This window comes from Schistocerca americana, chromosome 2 (genome assembly GCF_021461395.2).
Source record: "Schistocerca americana isolate TAMUIC-IGC-003095 chromosome 2, iqSchAmer2.1, whole genome shotgun sequence".
Lineage (NCBI taxonomy): Eukaryota > Metazoa > Arthropoda > Insecta > Orthoptera > Acrididae > Schistocerca > Schistocerca americana.
The window spans coordinates 748,118,008-748,144,585 of record NC_060120.1 but is presented as its reverse complement, the minus strand read 5'-3'; the positions used below and the strand labels follow the sequence as shown (position 1 = coordinate 748,144,585).

The window sequence follows — 26,578 nt, the reverse complement described above, 5'->3', positions numbered from 1 at the left end:
TAGGGGATATAAAAATGAAAAAGCTGGCATACTATGCTTACTTTCATTCCATAATGTCATATGGGATTATTTTCTGGGGTAATTCATCAAGCCAAGCTAAAGTTTTCCGGGCACAAAAACGTGCAGTAAGAATTATATGTGGTGTGAACTCAAGAACATCCTGCAGAAGCCTGTTTAGGGAACTAGGGATACTAACTACAGCTTCCCAATATATTTATTCCTTAATGAAATTTGTCATTAAAAATATATCACTTTTTCAAACCAATAGCTCAATTCATGGAATCAATACTAGAAATAAGAATAATCTTCACAAGGATTTAAAGTCACTTAGTCTTGTACAAAAAGGTGTGCATTATTCAGGAACACACATTTTCAATAACTTGCCAGCAGCCATAAAAAGCTTAACAACCAATGAAATTCAGTTTAAGAGAAGCCTAAAGGATTTATTGGTGGCCAACTCCTTCTACTCCATTGATGAATTTCTGAGGAAAACCAACTGATTTGTATATAAGTACAACATATCTTCTGCACAATTTCAGTGCAGTAATGTGTTCACTGAAAATTTGTGTGTGTGTGTGTGTGTGTGTGTGTGTGTGTGTGTGTGTGTGTAAGTATAATCTAACTTCTGCACCATTTCAGTGCAGTAATGTGTTCATTGTAAATAAGTATTACAGTAGTTGTATTACATGTTTCTTACCTTATAAATAAATAAAAAACTTTTTTATTTTAAATTCAGTGCAATAGTATTTGTAAAATGACTCTTAGTGTTCATTAAAAAATGACGATCATTCCACTTGGGACCTGTGGAATGGTACATTAGCTTACTTGTTTTAGTTTAAATATTTGTCATGTATTGTTGTTTTTCTGACATGTTCCACATCCTGGAGGACCTCCTCACTACGGATCAATTGGAATGAAAGTAAATCTAATCTAATCTAAAAAAAACATCTCCTCAGGCTATTATCAGTGTCATAGATTGCCTTCCAGGTTGAGAAGCATGCCACCTACACTACAGAGGCATTCTACAATATTTGAAGCCTGATAAGTGCATTGTGTACCTGGATGACATAATAGCATCTCTCAGTGACATTTAGGAACATACTAACCATTTGTGTCACTTAGTGGAAAGACTAAAACATGTCTGACTGAAATGAGCTTAGTGAAATGCCTTTCTCAATGAAATCAGTTATCTACAGCATGTCATCAGCAACAAATGTGCCCTGACCCTTGGTTACTAAAAGCAGTGCAAGGATCAAGAATTACCTACTCCTCTGAACGGTATGCTCCAACATACCACAGATACAGATACAGATATTGTGCAGTGCCCTAACAGCCTGCACATAGCTTTTTTGTAGTATCATTTACCCTTGCAACCATTAAGGAATGGAAACAATAACCTAATGGGACAGGTATAACTAAACATAACCTTAGATTTGTGTGTTATCATCATTGTATCAGGACTGTTGCTAGGCACAACTAAGAATACATGTCTCATGCTTAACATTGAGAGATGCTCAACTAAATAACTATGTACTATTTCTGTGAGTTATAAACTACAAATTATTGATTGTGTGTAGAATGATTACACACAAGCAAGTTTAGCATGTGAGTCTGGTGTACATAAAGAAATAATCAGGAATGGATTAAAGAAGAAAATAACCTTACAAGTTTTGTAAATTCAGTTGAAAATGATGTGGGAATGGACAGAAAAAGAACGGAAATAGCAAAAGACAGTGTATTTGATGAACATCTTTATAGATGGGTTTTAATAAAGCAAAGTGAAGGTGTACTACTTTATGAGCCAACTGATACAGCCCAAACTACAAAATTTCATTTTGATTTACATGGCAATTTGAATCTGCTTCACACTGTCCTGAAATTCTACATAAAGCAATTGTAGATAAAAATTTAAACGATCATTGGCTATATAATAGTGACAAAAGAGCACTTTATTATTAACTGCTTCCTACCAGAACTTTTGATGTAAAATATTCAGGAAATAAGACAGGTTTCAAAATGAATAAAAACAGTACTGTCTTCTCTGCCATAAAGAAATCAAATATTCATAAGTTAAAAACACTGTGCAGGCAACAGGAAAAGTCTGAGATACTTTGTATGTAAACATGTCATCACTATAGTTCAATTATATGCAAAGAATGCTTGAATGACATGTGAAATCTTTGTAGAGAAGATTCAAGAGTTAGTTCCATCAGTCAGAAAGCACCTCTCACCACTCAAGCTGAGAAAAGAAGCTTACTGATCTTGGATCAATGTCTAGTTCACCCACCTGCTCATGTATTGCAGTAAGAAGATAGAAAAATAAAACCTTCGTGTTTGCAAACACACACACACACACACACACACACACACACACACACACACACACACCATGTTAGTATATAAGGTTCATTATCACATTGACTGCTCACTTCAGCAGATAAAAAAAAATGAGAATGTTCTTGAAATTTGTAAATCTGACGACTTGCTTATTCAGTAGGTGTGCTGTGGAAAAGAATCAGTCTGACAAGTATTAGGAATTGCTTGAACAAGTGTTTCATTGAACAAAACACAGCAGATGAATAATGCACTGACACAGGTTTCAACAGCAATGACATCCAGTCTGCACATGAAGTTCTGTAGTATTGTACTGATCTTGAAGGCTTGAACTGTTGAGCAGTCATCAATGAGAAACTGAATTTAAAGATCACAGATGACAAATACATTACTGATGCTGTAATAAATGATGCTGCCAGTGGAGTCAAAAATGAGGAGGAGAAGGATGAAAGCATAGAATATGTTCTCAGTAAACGTGAAATATTGAATAATATAAACAAAATAATTATGTGGGTGGAAAGGCAAGGCGATGTAAACTATACTCAGTTGCTTTACCTAATGGACATAAAATAATACACATAAAAGAAAATTCATGACGTGACTATGTGAAAAAAGTTAGTGGTCTTCTTTACAGCAGTAGAAAAATAAAACTACACAGCTTGCTGACAGTGTTGTAAAAAGTCTGTATTTTGAGTGTATTTTATACATGGTATTGCTGTACAATATTTTATTTGGAGCTACTGTTGTGTTACAGTTTGGTCACCATTTGAGTGAAGTTTATTTAACTGGTGTATTTAGTAAATTTTTTAAATGTTTTATTTCTAATGCTCTTTAAATTTAAATACTGTACAAAATACAGAACCATATAACACTGCATTGTGCACTTTTCCAATCTTTCCATACTTTTTTTGTCATTCCACAGCTCACTCTTTATATACAGCAATTGTAGGGCTTCTATTGTATTACCAATAGGTCATAAGGAGGCTTTCACATAGCTGAAGAGTCATCTGGTGCCACAGACCGTTCTTATATAACCCAGCTACTAAAAGCCATTCATCTTGTCAAGTGATGCTAGCAAACACACTTATACATGGCATTCCATATTTTAACGCTACCTTTCAGGGCAACATTTAAATGTGCTTACAGGCCACACTACACTTAAACGGCTATGAAGGATCCCAACAACTGTTTAATGATGAGGTGCTGAAATCGAGCGAGTCTGAGACTGAAGTGGTACACTGCCTTAAAAAGCAATGGCAAATGCAGAGGTGTTGAGTCACAGTACACAAAAATCCTGTATTCATCTTCTCCATCACAGCATGACTTCTTTAAGTCATGACCTGCAGTTAAATCATTAATGGCTAAAATCCTGCCTGCACAAAGAATTAAAGTTCTTTTATCAATCTTATGAAAAACATTTAAAAATAGAGACAGTGATAAATTAGATTCATGCTTTGTCAGAGGGCACATGATCATCTAACAATAGCATGGAGGCACCAAGATATCAATGCACATCTCAAGCACGCAGTCCCACAGGTTCACCAGGCAGGTGGGTCAGTTGTTTTCTGGCTAGAATCACAACTACGGGCGAGTTGAGGGCTGTGCAGCATTCGGACAGGGACCTCAATGTATACTCTAGCACTACAGCCAACATTTTGACAATGGACTCATATTTCACCCACCTCTTGAACATTTTACTCCAGTATGTAAGGATCTAGAGAATGAAATGGCTTGTGGTTATCTTCTGACATGAAACTGACTGAGCAGGCTTGGGGTCAGTCAAGACTTGCTCAGCATCATCACTAGAACCCTCTTCACATACTGGGTGACATCAGAATGGCTACTGTCCAAGAGTGGGACAATCTTGAGCCGCAATGTCTCGACATAATTGTGGACAGCAAGCCATGGACGATTCAAGCGTGTTCCACCACATTGGAACAATATGGTGTTGAATGTCATCAAGAAGCCAGTTTTTGTTTCACAGATACAAACTTTCAAAACATTGTCTAAGGCTTATTCTCTCATTCCCCAGACCCCTTGAGTCTCAGACACACACACACACACACACACACACACACACCAACAGTCTCTGGCTAGTGAAGCCAGACTGTGAGCAGCAGCGCACGATAGAAGAAGCAAGCCATATGTGTCGAATATTAAAACTTCAGAAAACCGTCATTAGAAATATGCACAATGTAGGGCGAAGAAAATCATGTCACCCACTCCTAAAAAGTCTAAGTATATTAAGTGTTCCCTCACTATACATATATGAGCTGATTATCTTTGTACACAGTAACCCCTTATTTATTTGTAGCAAATCTTTTTCAACATGATTACAACACCATAAATCAAAATAATTTTGTGCTACCCACCCACTATTTGAAACTTTATGCTCAAACTCCACATTATACGGGTTTGAAAATTTATAACAAAGTGAAAGGAAGAGAATTGCTCAGCAAAAATTTAGAAACACTGAAAAAAATCCTTATATGAGAAACTAGTGCAGAAATGTTACTATTCAGTAGAAGAATTAGGACTGTTAATCTTAAAAGTCTGTTACTTCTGCAGAAAAATTATTAATTGCTTAATTAAGTAATTATTCAGTACTGTATATTATATTACTGGTATTATAATGAAAAATGTAAACCAGTTTTTGTGTTTTGACGAGTCTCCTGTACTTTAAGTCAATGGCTCGAAATTGTATGTTACGAGACAATAAACTTCTACTTCTGAGTGATGGAGAGAAGGAAGATGCTGGGACGGCGAGGGGGAAGTGGAAGGGGAGGGATAACAGGATAGGGGCGGGGGACGGTAAAGGCTGCTTGTGGGAGTGTGCAGGGATGAGATGGAGAAGAGGGTAGGGCAGCTAGGTGCTGTCGGCAAGTTAGGAGGAGGAACGGGGGTGCATGGGTGATGAGGCAGCAGAAAAGGAGAGAAGTAAAAAGACTATGGGTGTGTTGGTGGAACAGAGGTTTGTGTAATGGTGAAATGGGAACAGGGAAGGGTCTAGATGGGTAAGGACAATGACTAATGAAGGTTGAGGCCATGAGGGTTACAGGAATGTAGGATATACTGCAGGGAAAGTTCCGACCTACGCAGTTAAGAAAAGCTCTTGTTGGTGGGAAAGATCCAGATGGGACAGGCTGCAAAGCAGTCACTGAAATGAGGAACATCCTGTTGAGCAGTCCGCTCAGCAGCAGGGTGGTCCTTGTTTCTTGGCCAGTTTGTCAGTGACTACTCATGTGAACAGACAACTTGTTGGTTATAATGGCCACATTGAATGCAGCACAGTGGTTGCAGCTTAGCTTATCGATCATATGACTGGCTTCACAGATAGCCCTGCATTTGATGGGACAGATGACGCTTGGACGGGACTGGGGTAGGTGGTGGTGGAATGATATATGGGATAGGTCTTGCATCTAAGTCTATTACAGGGATACGAGCCCAGAGGCATGCGATTGGGAGCAGGGAGGGGTAGGGATGAACAAGGACAATGTGTAGGAAGGATAGTGAATACGACATTCCTCACTTCAAGGTACAATGAAAGGTAGTCAAAACCCTGGTGGAGAACATAATTCAGTTGCTCCAGTCCTGGGTGGTACTGAGTCATGAGGGGAATGCTCCTCTGTGGCCAGATGATGGGACTTTAGGAAGTGGTGGTAGGTGAGAGGAGATATAATGAATTGGAGATCTGTTTTTGTACAAGGTTGTCACCCAGTAACTATGGTCTGTGAAGGCCTCACTGAGACCCTTGGTATATTTTTAGAGGGACCACTCAGGACTTCTCCGTATGGAATGGGTGGAAGCTGTCTAAGTGAACATATTGCTTGTGGTCAGTAGGTTTTATATGGACGGAGGTACTGATGTAGCCATCTTTGAGGTGGAGGTCAACATCCAGGAAGGTGGCTTGTTGGGTTGAGTAGGACCAGGTGAAGCAAATGGCAGGGAAGGTGTTGAGGTTCTGGAGAAATGTGGATAGGGTGTCCTCACCCTTGATCCACATCACGAAAAAGTCATCAATGAATCTGAACCATTCTGGGTGTTTATTAAGGATTCCTCTAGATGGCCCATGAATAGGTCAGCATACGATGGTGCCATGTGGGAGCCCAAAGCCATACCCTGGAATTGTTTGCAGGTAATGCCTTCAAAGGAGAAGTAACTGTGGGTGAGAATATTGTTGGTCATGGAGATTTGGAAGGAGGTTTTAGGTTTAGAATCTGTTGGGCATTGAAAATGGCAGTGTTCTATAGCAGTAAGAATGTGAAGTGTAAAGGGAGATGGCATCAACAGTGACAAGCAAGGCACCTTGTGGTAAAGGAACAGGAACTGTGGAGAATTGATGGAAGAAATGGTTGGTATCTTTTATATAGGAGGGTAGGTTGCGGGTAATAGGCTTAAGATGTTGGTGTATGAGAGCAGAGATTCCCTCCGTGGGGGCACAGAAACTGGCCACAATGGGGCATACGAGTGGTTGGGTTTACGGACTTTAGGAATCATGCAGAAGGTAGGAGTGCAGGGAGTGGTAGGGGTGAGGAGAGTGATGGACTTATGGAAGAGGTTCTAGAATGGGCCTAAGGATTCGAAGAGACTGGAGACCCTGTTGGATTTCCGGAAAAGGGTCCCTGTGGTATGGTTTGTAGGTGAATGAATCTGGTAGCTGACAGAGTCCTTCTGCCAGGTAATCCTTGCAGTTCAAAAGAACAATGGTGGAGCCTTTGTCAGCATGTAGGATTATAAGGTCAGGGTCAGTTTTTAGGTGGTGGATTGCGATTCTTTCTGTGAATGTAAGGTTAGTTTGCATGTTGAAGGATATGAGGAATGATGGTGAGGCCAGGTTTGAGGTTAAGAAATTCTGGAAAGTTAACAGGAGTGATGTGGGGGCAGTGGGGGTGGATCACAGTTGGATGGAGGAATGAACTAATTTGGGCAGGGTTCAACATTGTCCTTTGGTTGAGTCTGATTGGTAGTGTTGATGGCAAGAAAATGTTTCCACTGTGAGGTTGCAAGAAAGAGAGAACGCCTTTAACAAGTCCCACATGACTGAATTTGAGAGTGGGGTAAAATGTGAAGCCTTTGGAAAAGACTGATGCTTCTGCAGTGCTAAGGCTTTTGGAAGAAAGGTTCATGACTGTGTTTCAGGTCCATTTGGGTTCTGGATTCTGTATGGTGGTGGGAGGGAGTTTTTGAGGGCGGGGTACATGTAGTAGGTCTGCGAGAGGGAGATGTGTGGGAGGTTTGTAGGTGGTTGTAGAGGTGGTGGATAGTGGCAGTCCAAGGCAGGACTATAAAGTGAACAGGGTGGAGAGGGCTTTTGAGGTGGTGTTGTGGATTTTGCTCTAGGTCGGGGGGGGGGGGGGGGGGGGGGCAAGAGTTTCAATGTGTGATACGAGATCCTGGAATTTGGGATTGAATAGCAGGATAATTTTGCTGATAGAGAGAGCTACTGCAAGGAAGTTTGGGCCTGATTGATATGGTTTTGTAGGACTATGTTGGTGAGGGTTAAGAACTGGTGGAATCTGAACAGATGTAGATCACTGTGGAAGGATAGGTGGCAGCAGGAGATTGGTAATTTGATAGTAAGGCCATTTGGGGGGATTCCATGAGCCAAGCAACAATGCAGGAATAGTATGTGGAACTGGGTTCTGGCTAGGGATAAGGAAACTTTTCTGTACTGACGCAGATAAAAGGAACAAGGATCATGGTGATGGATAAAAATGCATAAAAATAGGTAAATAACATACAAATATGCCTGAACAAATTCACAAAAATACACCCAAAACGTGAGAAAAATCTTGAAAAGGATGAAACAGATTAAGTAAGGGGAAACAAGATGAAATCTGAGGAAGTAAGCCGATAACAAAAGGCAAAAACCAACTGAAATTGGCTTGAATGCACAAAGAGATCAAAGAAAAAAATAAAATAAAAAGATTGTAATGTGGGTGGATAAGTGTGAAAAAGAGGAACAGATGTGACTAGATTAGATGAAGTTAATAGGTGCAGACTGGAACAGAGAGGAGAAAGGGTGGAGGGGGCGGGGGGGCTTGGTGGGTGGGGCAGAAGTTCATGTGGCACAGGAAGGTACAACAAATAATATGCAAAAATACTCGGAGTGACATAGGAAGAGTGATGAATTTGAAGGTACTGGTATAGGATATATGATAACGGCAGGAGTGATGTGGGACATGAGATGCTGCACCAACAATCAGTGCAGTCTTGTTGAAGTCTCTTATGCATGGCCAAGATGGTTCATATGGTGTGGCTTGTAAGCAGAGCATGCAGTTCGGTTTGCAAGGTAACAAGAGAAAAATACGAAAGAAGAGACACTGAGTATAGTAATGCATTAGAAAATAGTAACATGGGAAAACAGTACTGGGTTACAGGATGAAAGAAAAGCCTTCAGGCAGAATCAAACAATGGAAAACCCAGCACTGAATGTAAACACTATTATGAAAAGGATAGTTGCTACTGACCACATAGCAGAGATACTGAGTTGCACATAGGTACAATAAAAAGACTGTCAGAAAGTGAGTTTTCGGCCAATTAGGCCTTCGTCGGAAATACATAACACACATACACACACACACACATGGCCACAGTCACTAGCTGCTGAAGCCAAACAGTGAGCAGCAGTGCATGATGGGAGAAGCAACTGAGTGATGGGGATAAGGAGGCTGGGATGGGGAGGGGGAGGGATAGCAGGATAGGGGCAAGGGATGGTAAAGTGCGGCTTGTGGGATAGTACAGGGACGAGGTGGAGAGAGGGTAGGGCAGCAAGGTGCAATCAGGAGGTTAATAGGAGGGGCATGAGGGAGGGGGGGGGGAGGGGAGTAATGGAAAAGGAGAGAAGTAAAAAGACTGAGTGTGTTGGTGGGATAGAGGATTAAGTGGTGCTGGAATGTGAATAGAGAAGGTTCTAGACGAGTAAGGACAATGACTAGCAAATATATATAGGAAGATGGTATCGTACCATCTTCCTACAGATAAGGCTTACCAGCCAATGATCTTCTTCAGTGCAAATGCACTCACATTGCTCAAACTGTTACGAGAATCGGTAGATTGACTGCCACAAGTAATGAGTATAGTGGGCAGTGGCACTACAATGTAGTGTGTGGACAGTAATTTGGAAATGTGGGTCTCGTGGGGAGCGTGCTGAAGATAAATCCCTGTAGTTGCATTATCCTCTGTGTCCATGTTGGCTCAGTCGGATAGAGCATCTGCCATGCAAGCAGGAGATCCCGGGTTCGAGTCCTGGTTGGGGCACACATTTTCAACTGTCCCCGTCGATATTTATCAATGCCCGTGAGCAGCTAATGGTCTGTCTTTCATTGTAATTTCATGACTAACAAAGGTTGAGGCCAGGAGGGTTATGGGAACATAGGATATTAATTTTAAGGGTTCCCCTGAAGATACTTCCCAAGGGAGTAGGAGAAACTGATCAACAGAAAGTTCTTTACTTCAGTCTTAAATTCCAATACATTATGCACAAGACATTTGAGTATCTTACTCCTGCGTATCAAACATGTTATGGTGCCCAGTATCTACCTTACGTCAAATTTTTGTGATTAATTTTAATAGTGCTCTATAGGTGGCATCAAAAGACTTTATGTCTCATGAATTTCCATTCACACAAGAGAACTTTTTTGGACACTAGTTTCTGAAAGTAGGTAAGGAAATACTGGTTACTTAATAAGGTTGGTTTTTGCACCTTTCAAGAAGCACATTTGTAGAATGAAAAACTACATTCTGTACCTATTCACAGAAGTTGTTGCAGTTGCAAAAAGCTAACACTGTCATGAAAATTCAACAGCATCCAAAAGTTTGTCAGTAAGTGCTCCTAGGGAAAACATGCATACTTGGAAGTAAACTCTAAATTAGTTTAGAACAAAACACTATAATTACTGGTACCTGCATGTGTAAGTAAGGCTCTGCATGTAGAGCTAACTGCTTTCTTTGTCTGTTCCTCACTCAGTCCAAAAATTAGCCCTCTGAGTCAGTATTAAGGCAAAATATTAAACAAAAAATAAACTAAAAAAATTTCAATTTTTGAGGTCATGAGATGCAGATGTGCATCTAGAAAAGTATGATAAAATGCTAAGCCTCACACACACACACACACACACACACACACACACACAGGAGAGAGAGAGAGAGAGAGAGAGAGAGAGAGAGAGAGAGAGAGAGAGAGAAAGGGGGGGAGAGGGGGGGGGAGAGAGAGAGAGAGAGAGAGAGAGAGAGAGAGAGAGAGAGAGAGAGAATGTGCCCAAGTACCAGCTCGTCAGTGCTAATGAAGAACTTAATACAAATGTTCAGCGCTGTATAATTCTTTTCTACATGTCTCTCTGCTAATTAGTGAATTTTCTATTTTGTGAGCAGTGATCTATCATCATACACGTGATTATATGCTATTGTAGAGAACTGGTTGTCTTTCACTTTATTTCAGTTTCTTGGTAGAATTATGTTAAAAGAAGATACCTGTTTAAAATAATACTATTTGCACACTCACATAAACTCATTACAGTACAGATATATAACTCAAGCATTTGAAAGAAATATATGTTAATTAACAAAATGGAAAGAAACAGTAACGATAAGTTAAACAATATAGCCACCTAAAAAGTCTATGGTATTTTCTGTATCCGGAGAAAAATTTTCACTCAGTGCAGCTGAAAAAACATTTTCAAAACAAATTTTTAGAAAATACTATTTTCAGTAACTTGTAAGTATACATCTCAGTGTTAAAGAAACATAATAAACAGCACAATGACAGGGAGGTAATCAACCACAGCTTGCTGATGCTAAAAGTACTTAGAGGCCCGCCACAAGACTTCTTACCAGTAGGTTCAATAAATACACGGGTATTATGTAAATATTCTGTGAACTAAAATGGAAATCCCTGGAAAGAAGATATTCTTTTTGCAAAATACTATTGAGAAACTATAGAGAATCAGCATTTATGACAGAATGCAGAATGGTTCTCCCATCACCAATGTTTATCTCACGTAAGGACCACGAAGAAGAATAAGAGAAATCAAACATTGTACAGAAGTTTACAGGCAATCATTTATGCCCCTCACTCCACTTGTGAGTGGAACAGGAAAGGGAACAACCAGCAGTAGTACAAGATATCCTTGCCATACACCATATGGTGGCTTACAGAATATGTATGTAGAACTACACTGATCAGCTGGTACGTCTGCCTTCGGCACATACAACAGCAGCGATGTGTTGTGGCATGGAGGCAATGAGGCCTTGGTAGGTGACTGGAGGGAATTGGGACAGCATCTACACACACAAGTCACCTAATTACTGTAAGTTCCAGGTAGGGGGGCGATGAGCTTTGACACCACATTCAATCACATCCCAGATGTATTTGATGGGGTTCAGATCTGATGGGCTGGAGGAGAGCACATCAAGTGCAACTTGCCGCTGTGTTCTCGAACCACTCCATCACACTTGTGGCCTTGTGACACGGTGCATTAACTTGTTGAAAAATACCACTGCTATCAGGAAACATGATCGTCTTGAAGGGATGTAAGTCATCTGCAAGCAGTGTATGATACTCCTTGGCTGTCATGGTGCCTTGCATGAGCTCCACTGGACCTATGGATGCCCACATGAATGTTCCCCAGAGCATAACAGAGCTGCCGCCAGCTAGTCTCTGGGCCGCAGTGGCAGGTGTAAAGCAGTTGTTCCCCTGCAAGACTAATGCCTTCCCATCAGCATCTCTACTCTGCATATCAGACTATGCAATGCTCTGCCGCTGTGTCAATGGTCACACGCTCATTTCAGTTGAAGTTGCCGATGTCACGGTGTTAAGGATGGTACATGCACGGGTCATCGGCTGTGGAGGCCCATCGTTAGGAGTGATCGGTGCACTATGTGTTCGGACACTTTTTGTACTCTGCTCACCATTAAAGCCCGATTTTAGTTTCGTCACAGTTCACCACCTGTCCTGTTTTACCAGTCTGCTCAGTCAACAATGCCGACACCTGTAATGAGGGGTGGCTGCCCAACCCCATGATGTACGGATGTGGTTTCACCATGTAATGAAGACACTCCCCACAGCACTCCTTGAACACCTGAAAAGTTGTGCAGTTTCTGAAACGTTTGTGCTAAACCTCTCGGCCATCATAATCTGTCCGTGGGCTAACTCAGATATATCGCACACCTTCTCCTTTCTACACACAGACAGTACGCTAACTGATACTAAATGCACTGTGCATTTGTCTGACTAGCAGTCCTTCCTTCCCACGTGATGCTGCTGTTGTCTGGATGGGTTTATATCGATTGCAGGTCGGGGGTCATAATGTTCTGGCTGATCAGTATATATTCCGTGGACAATAAGTGTCATGTTGTAACAGGACATCATTAAATAGCAATCTACATTATTCCATTTGATAATAAGCAGTAGTGAGTTTAGAGAAGTCTGACTAAGACGCACTAGTGACAGCTGTTCTCTTTACCAACAGTGTCCTATGATCATGGGTCATAGCTTGTTGATACCAAACAACTTACTTTTTTACAGTTTTCATAACCACCCATAAACATAACCTCTTTAGTTGTAATGAAGAGACGTAGCATCTATCCTTCATCACTTTCTTAATTTTCAGTTGATGGAAATGATTCCCAGTATTTCAGAGTTCTGTAGATTCTGTTAAATATACATGCACATGCACACACCTACCCACACAGATGTATGTTAATACAAACAGAAATATAAATTATATAATACCCCATTCCATGCTAGAACTGAGCTATGAATTACAAAAACTTAATGCTACGTATGCTGGACTTTTAAAAAGAAATGCAAAAGGATACAAGTTCACTATATCATATGGCCCTCTAATATATTTTGATTCTCGTGCGCCACTTGAAATTATGACATTCTGAAATAAAAGAAAATAATTGTAAGAACAGCTTTCATACCAACTTTGAAAACTAGATTCCACCATAGTCTCCATTTTATATGTTAATAAGATAAACTGCTCTTAACTGCTACACAATTAGCAGAGTAGTTAATAATATCTACTTTGCCCTTCTTGTTTTTACTTTTAAGAGTATAGAGGAACTCTGAGAGTAAAAGGATTACATATGGCTCAATCATAAAACAGTAATTTGTACAGCAGCATTCAGTGACATAATATAATGTAAATGCAGCTGATAAATTACTATTCCTAGTACTTGTGCTAGAATAAAAATTACACCATTAAACTGTTAATTACCACAAGCTGACTTTTCAATAATCACTCAACATGAATAGATGTTTCCAGTTATTTGTCATACATGAACAGATCAATATACACTTTAATTCACTGAAAATAAAATATTTTAATTTCTAATTGTATTCTTCATTTAACACAAAAACTGAAACAAAAAAATATACCTACCATGTAAAGTGGCTAATAATTCATTTAAAAAACCAAAATGGATTAAGCAACATGACTTGGATTGCACATGTTTTTAAGGAGCAATCTGTCATTGGTGAATAGGAAAATCTTTTGCAGCCAAGATAGCTCTGTGTTTTATTTTAATCAAAAATGACTGGTTTCGACAGAATCATGCAGAGTTTTTCCTGTGACATGCTTGCGTCACAAATGGGCCTTCTATGGTGCACCTCCACTCCTGGGCACGCAATTAGTGCAATGCATATTTTATATGTTCTTTTTATATGTTTGACAAGCCAACATGATGTCATTTCCTATGAGTGGGAAGTGTTCTCATTGTAACGGTGACATAAATGCATGTTGATAAGAATTTTCCGAAGATACAATGATAGCAGCAAGATTTTGATGAACCAATCATGGTGAAATAAAATAAAATACCAAGTGATCTTGGCCACAGAAAATTTTCCTATTCAACATGAGTTAGTGTTTCCATTTTTACAAACTCACAAACTCATTTCATACGAATGGTGGGTTGTTTTTTCTGATTATACCACTACTGAGAGAACATTAAACCCTACACTGCAACTGCTCAGCAGCCAAAACTAGTAGTCTCCCAGATACCTTCCTTAACCTTTTACATACTGAGTAATCTGTAATTAAACTTTCAGTTTTTACATCCTAAGGCCACTTGATAACTCTGAGGTATCAGAAAATATTTTCAGAAAATTAAATATCTTTAATCCATTGTAAAAGACTTAAAACATTAACAATATAATGCGTGCAACTCAAAATTAATTTATTTATTTTGTTTACATCTCTGACCAATGACGTTTTATTCTGGGGAAAAAAAATTTCAAGCTTGTGAGGGGTTGTTACTTTGGGAGTAACTTCCACGTAAAATTTAGCATTCACAGTTTGTCCAGAAGGCACAACCTTCCATTGAACCACACCACAAAGGGTCAAAAAAGCAAATGAGCACAGTTTTGACCCTTGACTTTTGACCCTTGGCTTGCTTCGGACACGGGGAATTGGTGGTGTGCCACTCAACGCTCTGGCGTTTGGTCTCCAGGTCGTACACAAAACACCAGGACTCGTCACCGGTAATTACATTGTGAAGAAAATTTAGGCTTTCTTGGACACAGTTCAGAATTACCTAGCAAATTTGCACATGATTCAGTTTTTGTTCGTCACTTAGGATTTTTGGCACAAACTTAGAGCACACCTTTTGCATGGCCAAATGCTCAGTAACAAATTTTTCGGATGATACCGTACAACATCCCCAACTCATCAACGGTCAGACAAATGTTTAAGTGCCAGTCGGGGTGCAGGAGTGCCTTCACTTTGGCCACATTTTCATCAATCCTTGAAGCTGATGACCAGCACGCCGGTCATCTTCGATGAGCTCCATCCCCTTCCGGAACAGCTTGTGCCACTCTAACACTGTTGACCGTCTCAGGGCAGCATCCTCATAAGTGTTCTTAATTATTCTGAGGGTCTCAGTTGCGGTTTTCCCCGAGTTTCATGCAGAATTTGACGGCATAGCTCTGCTCGAGATTTTTCTCTATCTTGAAATGTGACTGCACTACTGAACGAAGGATCACAAAAACTGACGTGCTCTCTCTTTGCTTCCCTGCAGGCGACTGGAAAAAATATCGGTCTCTCCGGAAGGCTCCACACTATCACATACAAGCAGTCCAACCCTCTCCATTGCTCCATTCGTACTACAGAAATTCAGCCCTACTACTTAGTGATCACACCCTGTAGATATGGTGTTATTGTGGATTAGATAGGATGAAGAGGGAAAGAGACAATGGGAACTGGAAAAAGATAACAGGTAATAAGCAAAAGGAGAAAGCAACAGAAATCACATTTGAGGTTCTCGTTACAAATCAATTTCACTTATTACCTGAAATAGGAGAGGAGCCTCAAACAGTTTTTGAGCAAAGTAGAGTACCACTGGCACTTAGCAACAAGTTTAAGGTTACGTCGGTACAAAATTCAAGTAGAAAGAAAAAGAGTCCTGCTGCTAGCAGCTGTCGTGGAAGAGGTACAGGCCAAATGCTACTGTTAAGCTAGGTGTAGACTACCAGGTCACAAGCATCATGAAACCTAGTGCCAAATTTAGCCAGGTGACAGAACATACGGTGTTTTGTGTAGAGATTTTGATGAAGTGGAAAATTCTGAAGTGTCTTTCTAAACACCACGTAACCACAGGGATAGAAAAGTTAAATATCTGGGATTATAGACTAGTGTCATTTTTGTGTAGTGTGAACATGGAAAAAGGAGGAGTTGCAACATATGTAAAAGTTGGACACAACCTCAAAAAACATTGAAACAAGCAGCTGTGGTGTAGATCAGCAACTACAAGAATGCACTTTTGAGTTGTTATTGCAGAACATTTCTTGTGTACTTTTAACAGTCTACAGATACCGTCTAGGAAACTTCCAGCTTTTTATGTTAATGACTTACCACTTAACATTTAACAAGCAGAATTGGTAGTTTTTGCACACGATACTAGTGTTGTAATAAAATCCCTTAAAGAGAAAAAACAAAAGAAGAGATTGCAAATGATGTTTTCCATAGAATTAGTAAGTGGTTCTCAGAAAATGGACTATCCCTAAATTTTGGAAAAAACACATTGTATTCAGTTCTGTACAACAATTACAGTCATATCAATAATTGGTGTAGCATATGAACAGGAGTCAGTAAATGGGGTAGAATGCTCCAAGTTTTTAAGTGCATAAACTGCCGAAAACTTGAAGTGAAAGGAGCATATTACTATGCTTCTCAAACAATTAAGTTCAGCCACTTTTGCCCTTTGTATAATCACTAATCTTGGAAACAAATGAATTAACCTCCTGTATGATGTATGTGAGAGGTTGATGTATGTGTGAGTTGCGTTTGCATGAGTGTGTATGTGTGTGTTTGTCGCCTAATTTTGACAAGGCCTTATTGGCCGAAAACTATATTTGAGAGAGTCTTTTTGTTGTGCCTAAATGCGACTCAGCATTTCCGCTATATGGTGAGTAGCAACTCTCCTTTTCAAAATACTGTTACATTCCATCCTGGATTTTCCATTGCTTGAATTAACCTCCTGACATATTTTGCATCCTTCCACTCAACAATATCTTACAGAATAATTTTCTGGGTTAACTCATCACTTAGAAAGAAAGTATTGATCGTACAAAAGTGAGCAGTAATAGAAATATGTAATGTTCACGCACAAACATTATAAAGGTACCTCTTCAAGGGGAGAGGCTTCAAACTGCACTATCACAATACCTATATTTACTAATGAAATTCATCATAAATAATCTATCACAATTTGAGGAGAACAGTGATATCCATACCTATAACACTAAAGGAAGAAACGACATTTATTATCCTTTGTTAAAGCTGTCAGCAGCTCAGAAGAAATCAATATACAGCAATAAAAAATTTTAGTCACTTGCCCAGTACCACAAAATGTCTGACAGGTAGCAAAGCAAGTACACATATCCTGTAAACTGGCTGCTCCACTTCATAACTATGAGAACTCCAGATACATTATTGAGCTACCTATCACACAAGAAAAAACAGTTAGTAGTTTGTGGAGATCTCAACACACATTTCTTAAAAGATTCTTACAGGAGAAATTAACTGAATCAGTATTTGGTCATTTCAATCTTCCAACTTGTATGCAGCAAGATAGCAGGATCCTAACTGGTAACACTTTTTAAAGGCAGTGCTCAGGCTAAAACAATTAATGTGTACCAAGTACAAGAGGCCCTAAACATCATATGTACAATAATACTAGGACAAAGCATGGATGACTACTACACATTGTGCCAACAAACTTATAATATATGGGAGAGTAAGTGGATACATACGTATCATGGGAGCTGAAGTTGGGAGGTGAACAACTGTGCCAGGTGAAGCTTAAGACTGTACAGCAAATGTACACCAAAGACCTCAAGTAGGGTCAAAATATACTGCTCTGTGTCACTAAACATTTCATTTATAAAAAGAGAATGTATGTACGCTTTTATAAAATATGAAGAAGTAACAAAATCTAATGTAAAACTTACAACAATATGGAAAGGACAGATTGTTACTCTTTACACAAAGCAGACGTCCAGTCACATGCAGGCAATCTGAAAAAGTATGCTAGAACTGTTCAGCTTTCAGACTGTTTTAGTGTGCAAAAACAACTAAGTATATGCACCCATGTCAGAACACTAAGAGAAAAAAGGAGTTAAAAGCAAGTGCACCTTAAGCCCAACTGACAAAAGGAAAGACAGCTAAAAAGAAGGACTTACCCTCAGAAAAAGGTCCATAAAATACACTTTAGAGACAATGGATGTCCTGAACTAAGCATTAAATGTCGTTTGCCATATTGCTACGATGAATAAAAAGTAAAACATGGTCAACAGCCCACGCGTCATTCATTAAAACAGCCGACAACTGAGACACAAACATAAATTACAATGTAAGTGGTTAAAAAAGGGCATTCAGTCAGGAAATGGCAAGCTGCCAAAGGTTGATGACAATGAGAAAGAGTGGTGGGGGATCACCACTTACCAAATAGCAATGGCTAAAATCACAGTAGCCAATATGCAACTTAGCTAAAATAATTTACTCGCAGCGAGAGGGCCAAGAGGAGGTCGGCCAAGCTGCTGGGAGAGGTTCAATTCCTCGGAGCTCATTTCCATGAAGGGAACACCAGTGGTGTTGCCAAAGTGACAGATGGCAACATGGAAGATCATCGGAAGGAATGGAAGAACTAGGAGACTGCAGCCTTGGCAGTAGTGTCAGCGGCCTTGTTTCCCATCAGACCGATGTGATGAGGGACCACATAAACATCACAGTGGCTCCATCAAGAGTGAGCAAGTGGAAGCTTTCTTGGACCCATTGCATCGCGGGATGGACGGTGTACAGCATACAGAGGCTCTGAAGAGCACTGAGAGAGTCGAAGCAAATTACACAATCTGAAAGCCTGTGTTGCCTGAGAGATGGTGAAGAGCTCCGCTGTAAATACTGAGCAGTGTTCCAGAAACCGATACTGAAATGACAAAGGCACACCCGACACCACGGTCAGTCTAAGAACCAGCAATGTACCCAAAGGTACTATCGCGAATTCCTGTGCAAAAGTTGAGAGACATATGGTGATAGAGCGAGTCTGTAGTAGTGTTCTTAGGAAGCGAATGAAGTCTAAGCTGAACATGGGCCACTGCATGAAGCCAAGTTGGTGAAGGGCTCATACCCATCAGGTAAGTGGCAGGTAGTGTCAAGTTAACCCTTTCACAGGAGCATTTTTTGTAGCAACTCAGTGAAGATAATTTTTTTGCTATCCTATTAGAATTGTGAACAACTTACTATGTAAATTTTTTGATAATTTTATTTTTGTGATTTAGGATAAAAAACTATGGTAGTACATATATCACCACAGCACCTTTGTGAGGTATTAAAACTGCGGTGGTAAATGGATTTCCACTTCCCTTTTGTGACTTTTTATGTGTTGCCATTATATTACACATAAAAAAATTAATGAACAGTGTTTTCGGTTTTTATTTTATGTTTTCTTTTACTTTATTTTAAAAATATTTGTTACCAATATTAAAGTTTACTTACCAAAATGTGAAAACAATCCTAGAAACTTTATCAAACAAATGTATGAGCTGATACAGATAACAATGGATGTATATGGGAGAAGCGAAGCAATGTACTCTGACAACAGAAGTGATCGCATGACAAACAGAAATTGATTGATTAATTGTTGTAGCAGTTTTCACACACCTGGTGCAGTGTACTACCAACAGATGTCAGGCGTTGACAGAGGTGTTAAGATGTATTCCCAAAAGCTTTGGGACATACCTAAGTTGGTTGTTTAAGTGCTTCCCAAGGACCACAAATGAGAGATTCCAGAAGCTACTTTGGCGGTAATCATAGTATACTTCCCAAGCCCCTCCCAGAAACTACTTTGGTGGTAACCATACTTCCCAATAACCATTAAAATACCGTTGTTTGGTGAGATATATGCTTTCCACAGTCCTAAAGGCTATATTTCACAATAAACAGAAACTACAGCTGGTGCAGTGGACTGCCATTAAATGCCAGTAGTGTACAGAAGTGGTAACACAAATTCCCATAAATGCTGTACAGAAATACATATAGTGGGAAATATATCCCCTACAGCCCATGAATGGGTTAAGCTGCCAGAGCAATAGCCAAAAGCGAACCAGAAGGTAACAGAGAAGAGGTATGTGCCCCATACTGGCGGTCAAAGGAGTTGTTGAAGAAGGAGGCAAGGGTGGATGGCCGGGCATGGCAGACAAATGGCATGCGTTTCCACTGAGGAAAACATCACATCAGTATGACAATGGTAGTTTGGCAGCTTCTGCATACAGACTCTCAACCAGGCTACTGTAAAAATCACCAGTGGCCGAACAGATGCCACAATGGTGGATTGTATTTAGATGGCATAAGATGGACAGATGTCTAGATGGGTAAACAAAACACCCATAGTCTAGTTTCGATCACACAAGGAGGAGGAGGAGGAGGATATTAGTGTTTAACGTCCCGTCGACAACGAGGTCATTAGAGATGGAGCGCAAGCACGGGTGAGGGAAGGATGGAGAAGGAAATCGGCCGTGCCCTTTCAAAGGAACCATCCCGGCATTTGCCTGAAGCGATTTAGGGAAATCACGGAAAACCTAAATCAGGATGGCCGGAGACGGGATTGAACCGTCGATCACACAAGGGATTGGTACTGTTAGGCGTCGCTCATACTAAGGCGACATAAGATAAGTGATATGTAATAAGAAATATATTGTGACGATACATTGCTAGGAAGGTTCATGACAGCGGGCGATAAATCGGTGTGACATGGGCAATAAAAATGTGGTGTGAACACAAGTCTCATTACTTCAGTTACATATAAGAGCTCAAGTGAGGAAGACATTGTAGTGGCTTATTGGCTCAGGCATAGGATGAGAAAAAGGAAATACTGGGCACATCCCTACAATCTTACAAACGTGCACCACAGCTCAGCTCAGCTCTTGTTTCTCGAGAGCTGTCACAACATGAATCAAAATTCAGCGAGTGTTATCGAATGAATCCTGAAAACTTCAATTTTCTGAAGTGCCTAGTGTCACAAACCCTTGAAAAGAAAAAAGATACACACTTCAGGAAGGCTATTTCTCCAGATGAAAAACTTCTGATTACTATAAGGTAAACAGAAATAAATGTAAACAGTAGTATTAATGAAATTGAGAAGTTTTATTTTTATAGTGGTTAATAATATTTTACAAATTGTACCAATTAGTTTCACTTTCTTGTGGCAATGGGGTAATCGGATTGAGTCCCGAAGTCAATGCAATATTGCTCACGTCAGACTGAGTTTGTGAGATGTCATTATGGGATGATGAACTCAAAGTAGAAGGACTGAAACCAGCTGAAACACTGGATTCCACATTCTATTCTTTGTCTTCTTCCAACAACTTATGTAAAAAGATACGTTGTTTTTATTTTGAAAATCCTCCTCTGATGCATGCTAAGATTTTTCAGATCAGGTAAAAGAGAAAGTAGGAAATGCTGATCAGCATCTTCGTCACTTTTATTAGCAGATTTTTTCATTTTCATCTATTCTATAAAAGCATCGTCGACTTGGTCTTTTACCTTTTGTTTTTCGTGTGTTTCACTTGAGCTTTTACAAGAGGGTTTTTCAAGTAATTGGGCGGAAGAAGCTTTGTCAGGCATTTTCTCTTCAACAAATGTGTCGCTTTTATCGTTTTGAGTAATACTGGACTCCTCTACTCCTGTATGTTCAACACGAAGATTGCTGGACGTATTTCCTCCTTTCAAATATGGTTGCAGAAAAGCTCAATGCTTAGTCAAATAATAAGTTTTCTTTGAGTTCTGGTTAGCACCAGACTTTGGTGGTCTCAGCGAATGCACATATGCTGTTCTGATATTCTTCCATTGCTCTCGACAGTTCTTTTCTGAGACAAGATTTTAAAAAGTAGACATCAACAGGATTTATTTAAAAATTTTGTTTGATAAAATGAAAACACAGTGAGACTTATGCAACAATTTATTATTTAAAACCCTCAATTTAGTTAACATATATGTTATAGCTCTAATTTTGTTTTAATTGTAGTGTCAAACTTGTTGAAAACAAAGAAAAAAAATTTTTGTAACTTTTTCTGGTATCTAGCTACTGGAAGCAGTTTTCAGGACCTTTCCTTGCAATGTTACAGAGGTAAATCAAACGTCAGTTACATTGTTCATTTGACTTGTGCTGCTATATGGTCTCACAATTGCTGATATGCCACAACCAATGGAGGAAACTTGGAGGCAAACATCAAAACATTATTATGAGTTATAGAATTTACCAAACTGTATTGGTTCTCTCAATGGCAAACATTTCTGCATTCAGTGTTCCCCAAATACTGGGTCCACAATTATAATTATAAAAGATTCTTTTCAACAATTCTAATGGCTTTGTCTGACGCAGATGGAATGTTCACCGCAAGAGAGGTTGGAGACTATGGACAGAATAGTGACGGTGCTGTGTTCCACAAATCAACACTTGGAGAATTATTGCACAGTAATAAATTGAGAAAACCCGAAGCAACTCCCTAGCCGGATGAGGCAAATGACAATCCTTTTCTGTTCTACTTTGTGGCAGATGAATCATTCCCTCTCTAGCATTATATAATGTGGCCCTTTCCAAAAAGAGTTTTAAATGATGCGAGAAGAATATTCAACTTTCGACTATTGAGAGGCAGAAAAAGTGTGGAATTCAGGTTTGGAATGCTAACCTCAACATTTCGTCTTTGACCAACCAATTTATACCAACAGAAGTAATGCTGTGCAGACTATTAAGGCAGCATGTGTGGTTCATAATTTTATACGCAGACGAGAAGGCCAATCGTATGTTCCACAACAATTGAATAAGTGTTCTGTGATACCAGCATTACCAGATAAAAGTGCTTTCAGTCAAAGCAATAATTTGAATGAAGCAAATCGCTTATGAAATAAACTAGGTGAATACTTTCTGAAACCAACTGGTGGAATCCCTACACAATGGAGATGTGCAGGTTTACAAGACCAAGCCATTTAGTACAACAAATTCTATATATACCTGTAAACAGTTCAAATTAAAATTAAAAAATATGAAAATATAAAATAAAACAGTTGGGCATACTTTATTATTTGTTAATTTAAAATAATGTTAAGTTCTTAAATTTATCATGTTAATGAAAATTTAATTTGAAGGAACATTTTTGTAAATGAATTATACTTAATCTTTGAAATATAATTGAATTACTTATTTCGTGTGAGGATTTCAAAATATTTACAATATGAGTTAATAATATTACAATTTAATTACTTATTTGTCTTTTACGTAATAAATAAATAAATCATGCACTTACCTTCTTTTATTTCTGATGAAATTTCCCTCCATGTGGCATTCATCATATCTGTCTTACTGTATGCGGCAATGGAATAATTCCAGATGCACTAACAAGCTTTCACTAAATTAATGAAATGAAGTACAGATTGTCTTCTCTTCTTCCCATCACGTTAACAGCTCGAAATATCGTACACTACTAATTGCCACAGAGACCGGCAAGCGGCACTCGGAGAGACATGTCACTTACGATATGTCGCACAATTGCGCCGCTGTGAACCTTTTCTATCGCCACCCTTTAGATTTCAAGTATCTGTCCATTCGGGTGATGTATTGTAGGTCGCTTTGATATATCGCTTATCTTATATCACCTTAGTATGAACGGTGCCTTACAGCATAAAGTAAAGAGCTGGCATGCCAGTCAGAAATGGCAGAATAGAGAAGGCTGTGAGAGGAAGTCAGCCAATCGCACGCTGACCGGATCTCCCTCTAAGATGACAACGTGACGGCAGCAGCCCCTAGGTGAAGAGGACATAAGTGCATGCATGACTGGTTGCAGCCCAGTTCAGGAGTAGCTTCAAGACTAGTGACTTGTACAGCAGCGGCAGGACTGTTTATACTGCAAAACATTGCTTATTTTGCATGTTGCCCTTTGCTTGCGACACATCTGTGTAACAAAAAGTTAAGTATTGGAACTGCTCCTTTTGTAATAAAACTCATTAATACGATTTGCTTGAATTGTTGTCTAGTGATCGGAGAAAGCAAGTTTCCTAGACACCTCATATTTGAGGACTAGACAGGATTTAACATTTGGCGATGAGAGGTCGACAGATCCCATAGCAGCAACCCAGTGTCTTACAGTGTTTTTGCTAATCAGTGTTTTCAGGTAGGCATTGCAGAAATTTTCTTTACTTTTGTGTTTATTTTTATTGCTTGCATTTTCTGTTTATTGCATTTGTCTATTCCAAGATGAACAACCCACCTCACCCACCCCTGCTCAAGCACTGCCTTTTCGCCAGTCCAGTGAACAAGAAGAGGAATGGCTCGAGTAGTTGCAACAGTATGAAGCCCATGTAATTGCTCACAACGTACCAGGTACTGTGAAACTACATTACTTTTTGTCCACAGTAGGAAGTGCAGTATTTTGCCTCATTCAGAAATTATTCCCTAACACCATTACACGTGAACTTTCCTATGATCACATTGTAGATTCGCTGACTAACTATTATGAACAACAAGTGTATGTGGTGGCAGCTAGGACCAATTCTTTTGTTGAAAGAAAAAGCCAGAACAAACTTATCATAAATAGGTAACAGATTTGCAGGGTATGGCAAGGAAATGCAAATTCAAATGCCCTTTTGGTGCTTTATATTCAGATATTATGCTGCATGATGCGATCATGGACAATGTACCTGATGTCAGACTTAGAGAAAAGATTTTGAAACAATCAGATTTATCATTTCAGCACATAGTGCAAATTCTAGATCAGTGTGATTCAGGTGCTACAGGCATAATATGAGTGACCATCGATTTGTCGGGTTGAGTTGGACCTTGCTTAAAACTGGCCCAATAGGCAGCAACAGCCCGACTCGCGACACCACGTAAACAGTGGCGAACAGAATTAAGTTGTGCCCTCAGTGCTATTCATGGCACGAACACCGAGACTGCCCATCCCAACAAGTGCAGTGTTACACTTGTGGTAAGAAAGGTCACGTATAATCCAGTTGTTTTCAACAGAACTAACACAAGAATTCTGCCCACTCACAAAAATCTAGTCACGGTACCCATGTAATCAATGCAGCGTATTCAAAGCCTGCTGCAGGCATTAGCAAAACTAGCAAGTGAACAGTTTCTTCAGTGATACGCCAGTCTAACAAATTTTTTGTTCATTTGCATATTGGTGAAAAACATATGAAATTTAAACTGGACATGGGTGCCCCTGTTACATATGAACTGTTAGGCTCCCCACGCCCATCTAAAACTAGCACGCACCTGACAGCTTATAATGGACAAGACATTCCCGTTCTCGGAAAATGTACTTTGCATGCCATGCGTGGCTCGCATATACAAACTGTGACTTTCACTGTGCTACAATCATGCGATTGTGAGAACATCTTCGGCCTTGATTTGTTTGGATTTAACATTCAGGACAATGTGTTATCAGTGACTGCATTCAAAGCTAAAGACAGTGTAGCTAACTTGCTGAAACAATTCCCTGAACTCTTTTCTGATGGTTTAGGCACACATATCACTATAAAAGACAATGCTCAGTTGAAATTTTGCCGGGCCACAACTGTTCCCATTGCATTACGGAACAAAGTTGCTGCTGAACTTAAAGAATTGCAAGATAGCGGGGCTATTGCACCTATACAAGCTAGTCAATGGGCAAGTCCACTGGTTTTATTCCCCAAATATTCAGGTCACATTCGCCTTTGTGTTGACTTTACGTCTACAGTCAACCCACATACTGTGATTGATCCTTAACCACTGCCACGCCCAAAGTATCTCATGGAAAGATTAGACGCTGGTCTCTACTATTCAAAAATTGATTGTGTGGCGCATATCTTCAGGTACCACAAGATGAAGAATCTCACAGCGTATGTGTTGTGAACAATCATATTGGCTTGTCTGAATATTGTTTTTGCCTTTTGGCAGTACTTTTGCAGCCGTCATTTTTCAATGGTATTTAGAACAGCTGACTCCTCAAGTACCAAATTGACCCAACTATTTTGAGGATATTGCCGCAACAGGTCTTACAGCTGAAGAACACATTGCAAATTTGCATGCTTTGTTTCATGTGTTATCTGATGAAAGACTAAAGTGCAGACTGGACAAGTGTGATTTTTTTAAACCCGAGTTGCACTATCTTGGTCAGGCTATAAATAGTCAAGGTGTACATCCTCTTCAGTCAATTTGTTAGCCATATGTGACCTCCCAGTTCCTTGCAATGTCATAGAATTGCTGTCAGTCTTGGGCAAAATGAACTATTATATTTGGTTCATACCAAATGCTGCACAGATCACTGCTCCATTGCATTGCTTGTGTCCCAAGAATGTTCCCTTTGTTTGGACAGATGAGTGCAAAGAAACTTTTTAAAAACTTAAAGATGCATTGCTCGGTGATTGATGCTTGGTTCACTTTGATCCTGACAAACTAGTTGTGTTGCAAGTTGACACTTCCTCACATGGAATTGGTGCAGTGGTTTCGCAGATTTGGTGATAAAGACAGGCCTACTGCTTTCACATGAAATGTGTGTCCAAAGCTCTGTGCAGTTATTCACAAATAGAGAAAGAGGCATTGGCTATTGTGTATGGTGCCACCAAATTCCACCACTATTTGTATGAGAGAAAATTCTACAGTAATGGATAACAAGCCATTGCAGTCCCTGTTTCATCCAACGAAGCCATTTCCTGTACGAACTGCCCAAAAATTGCAAAGAAGGGCTTTGTTATAGTTTCAATAACAG

The 26,578-nt window shown here is 39.6% G+C and overlaps 1 protein-coding gene across 2 annotated transcripts in view; it reads right to left on the bottom strand.

Annotated features, from left to right (window-relative positions):
* LOC124596294 (ribonuclease P protein subunit p30) overlaps window positions 1-26,578 on the bottom strand; it is an 85,417-nt gene that overhangs the window by 7,048 nt on the left and 51,791 nt on the right. For both annotated transcript variants that reach the window (XM_047135388.1, XM_047135389.1), the window contains 2 exons: window positions 13,153-13,220; window positions 10,240-10,319 (listed from right to left, as the gene is read on the bottom strand). In XM_047135388.1, coding sequence (XP_046991344.1) covers window positions 10,240-10,319; window positions 13,153-13,220 — 148 coding nt within the window. The remainder of the gene's footprint in view (window positions 1-10,239; window positions 10,320-13,152; window positions 13,221-26,578) is intronic.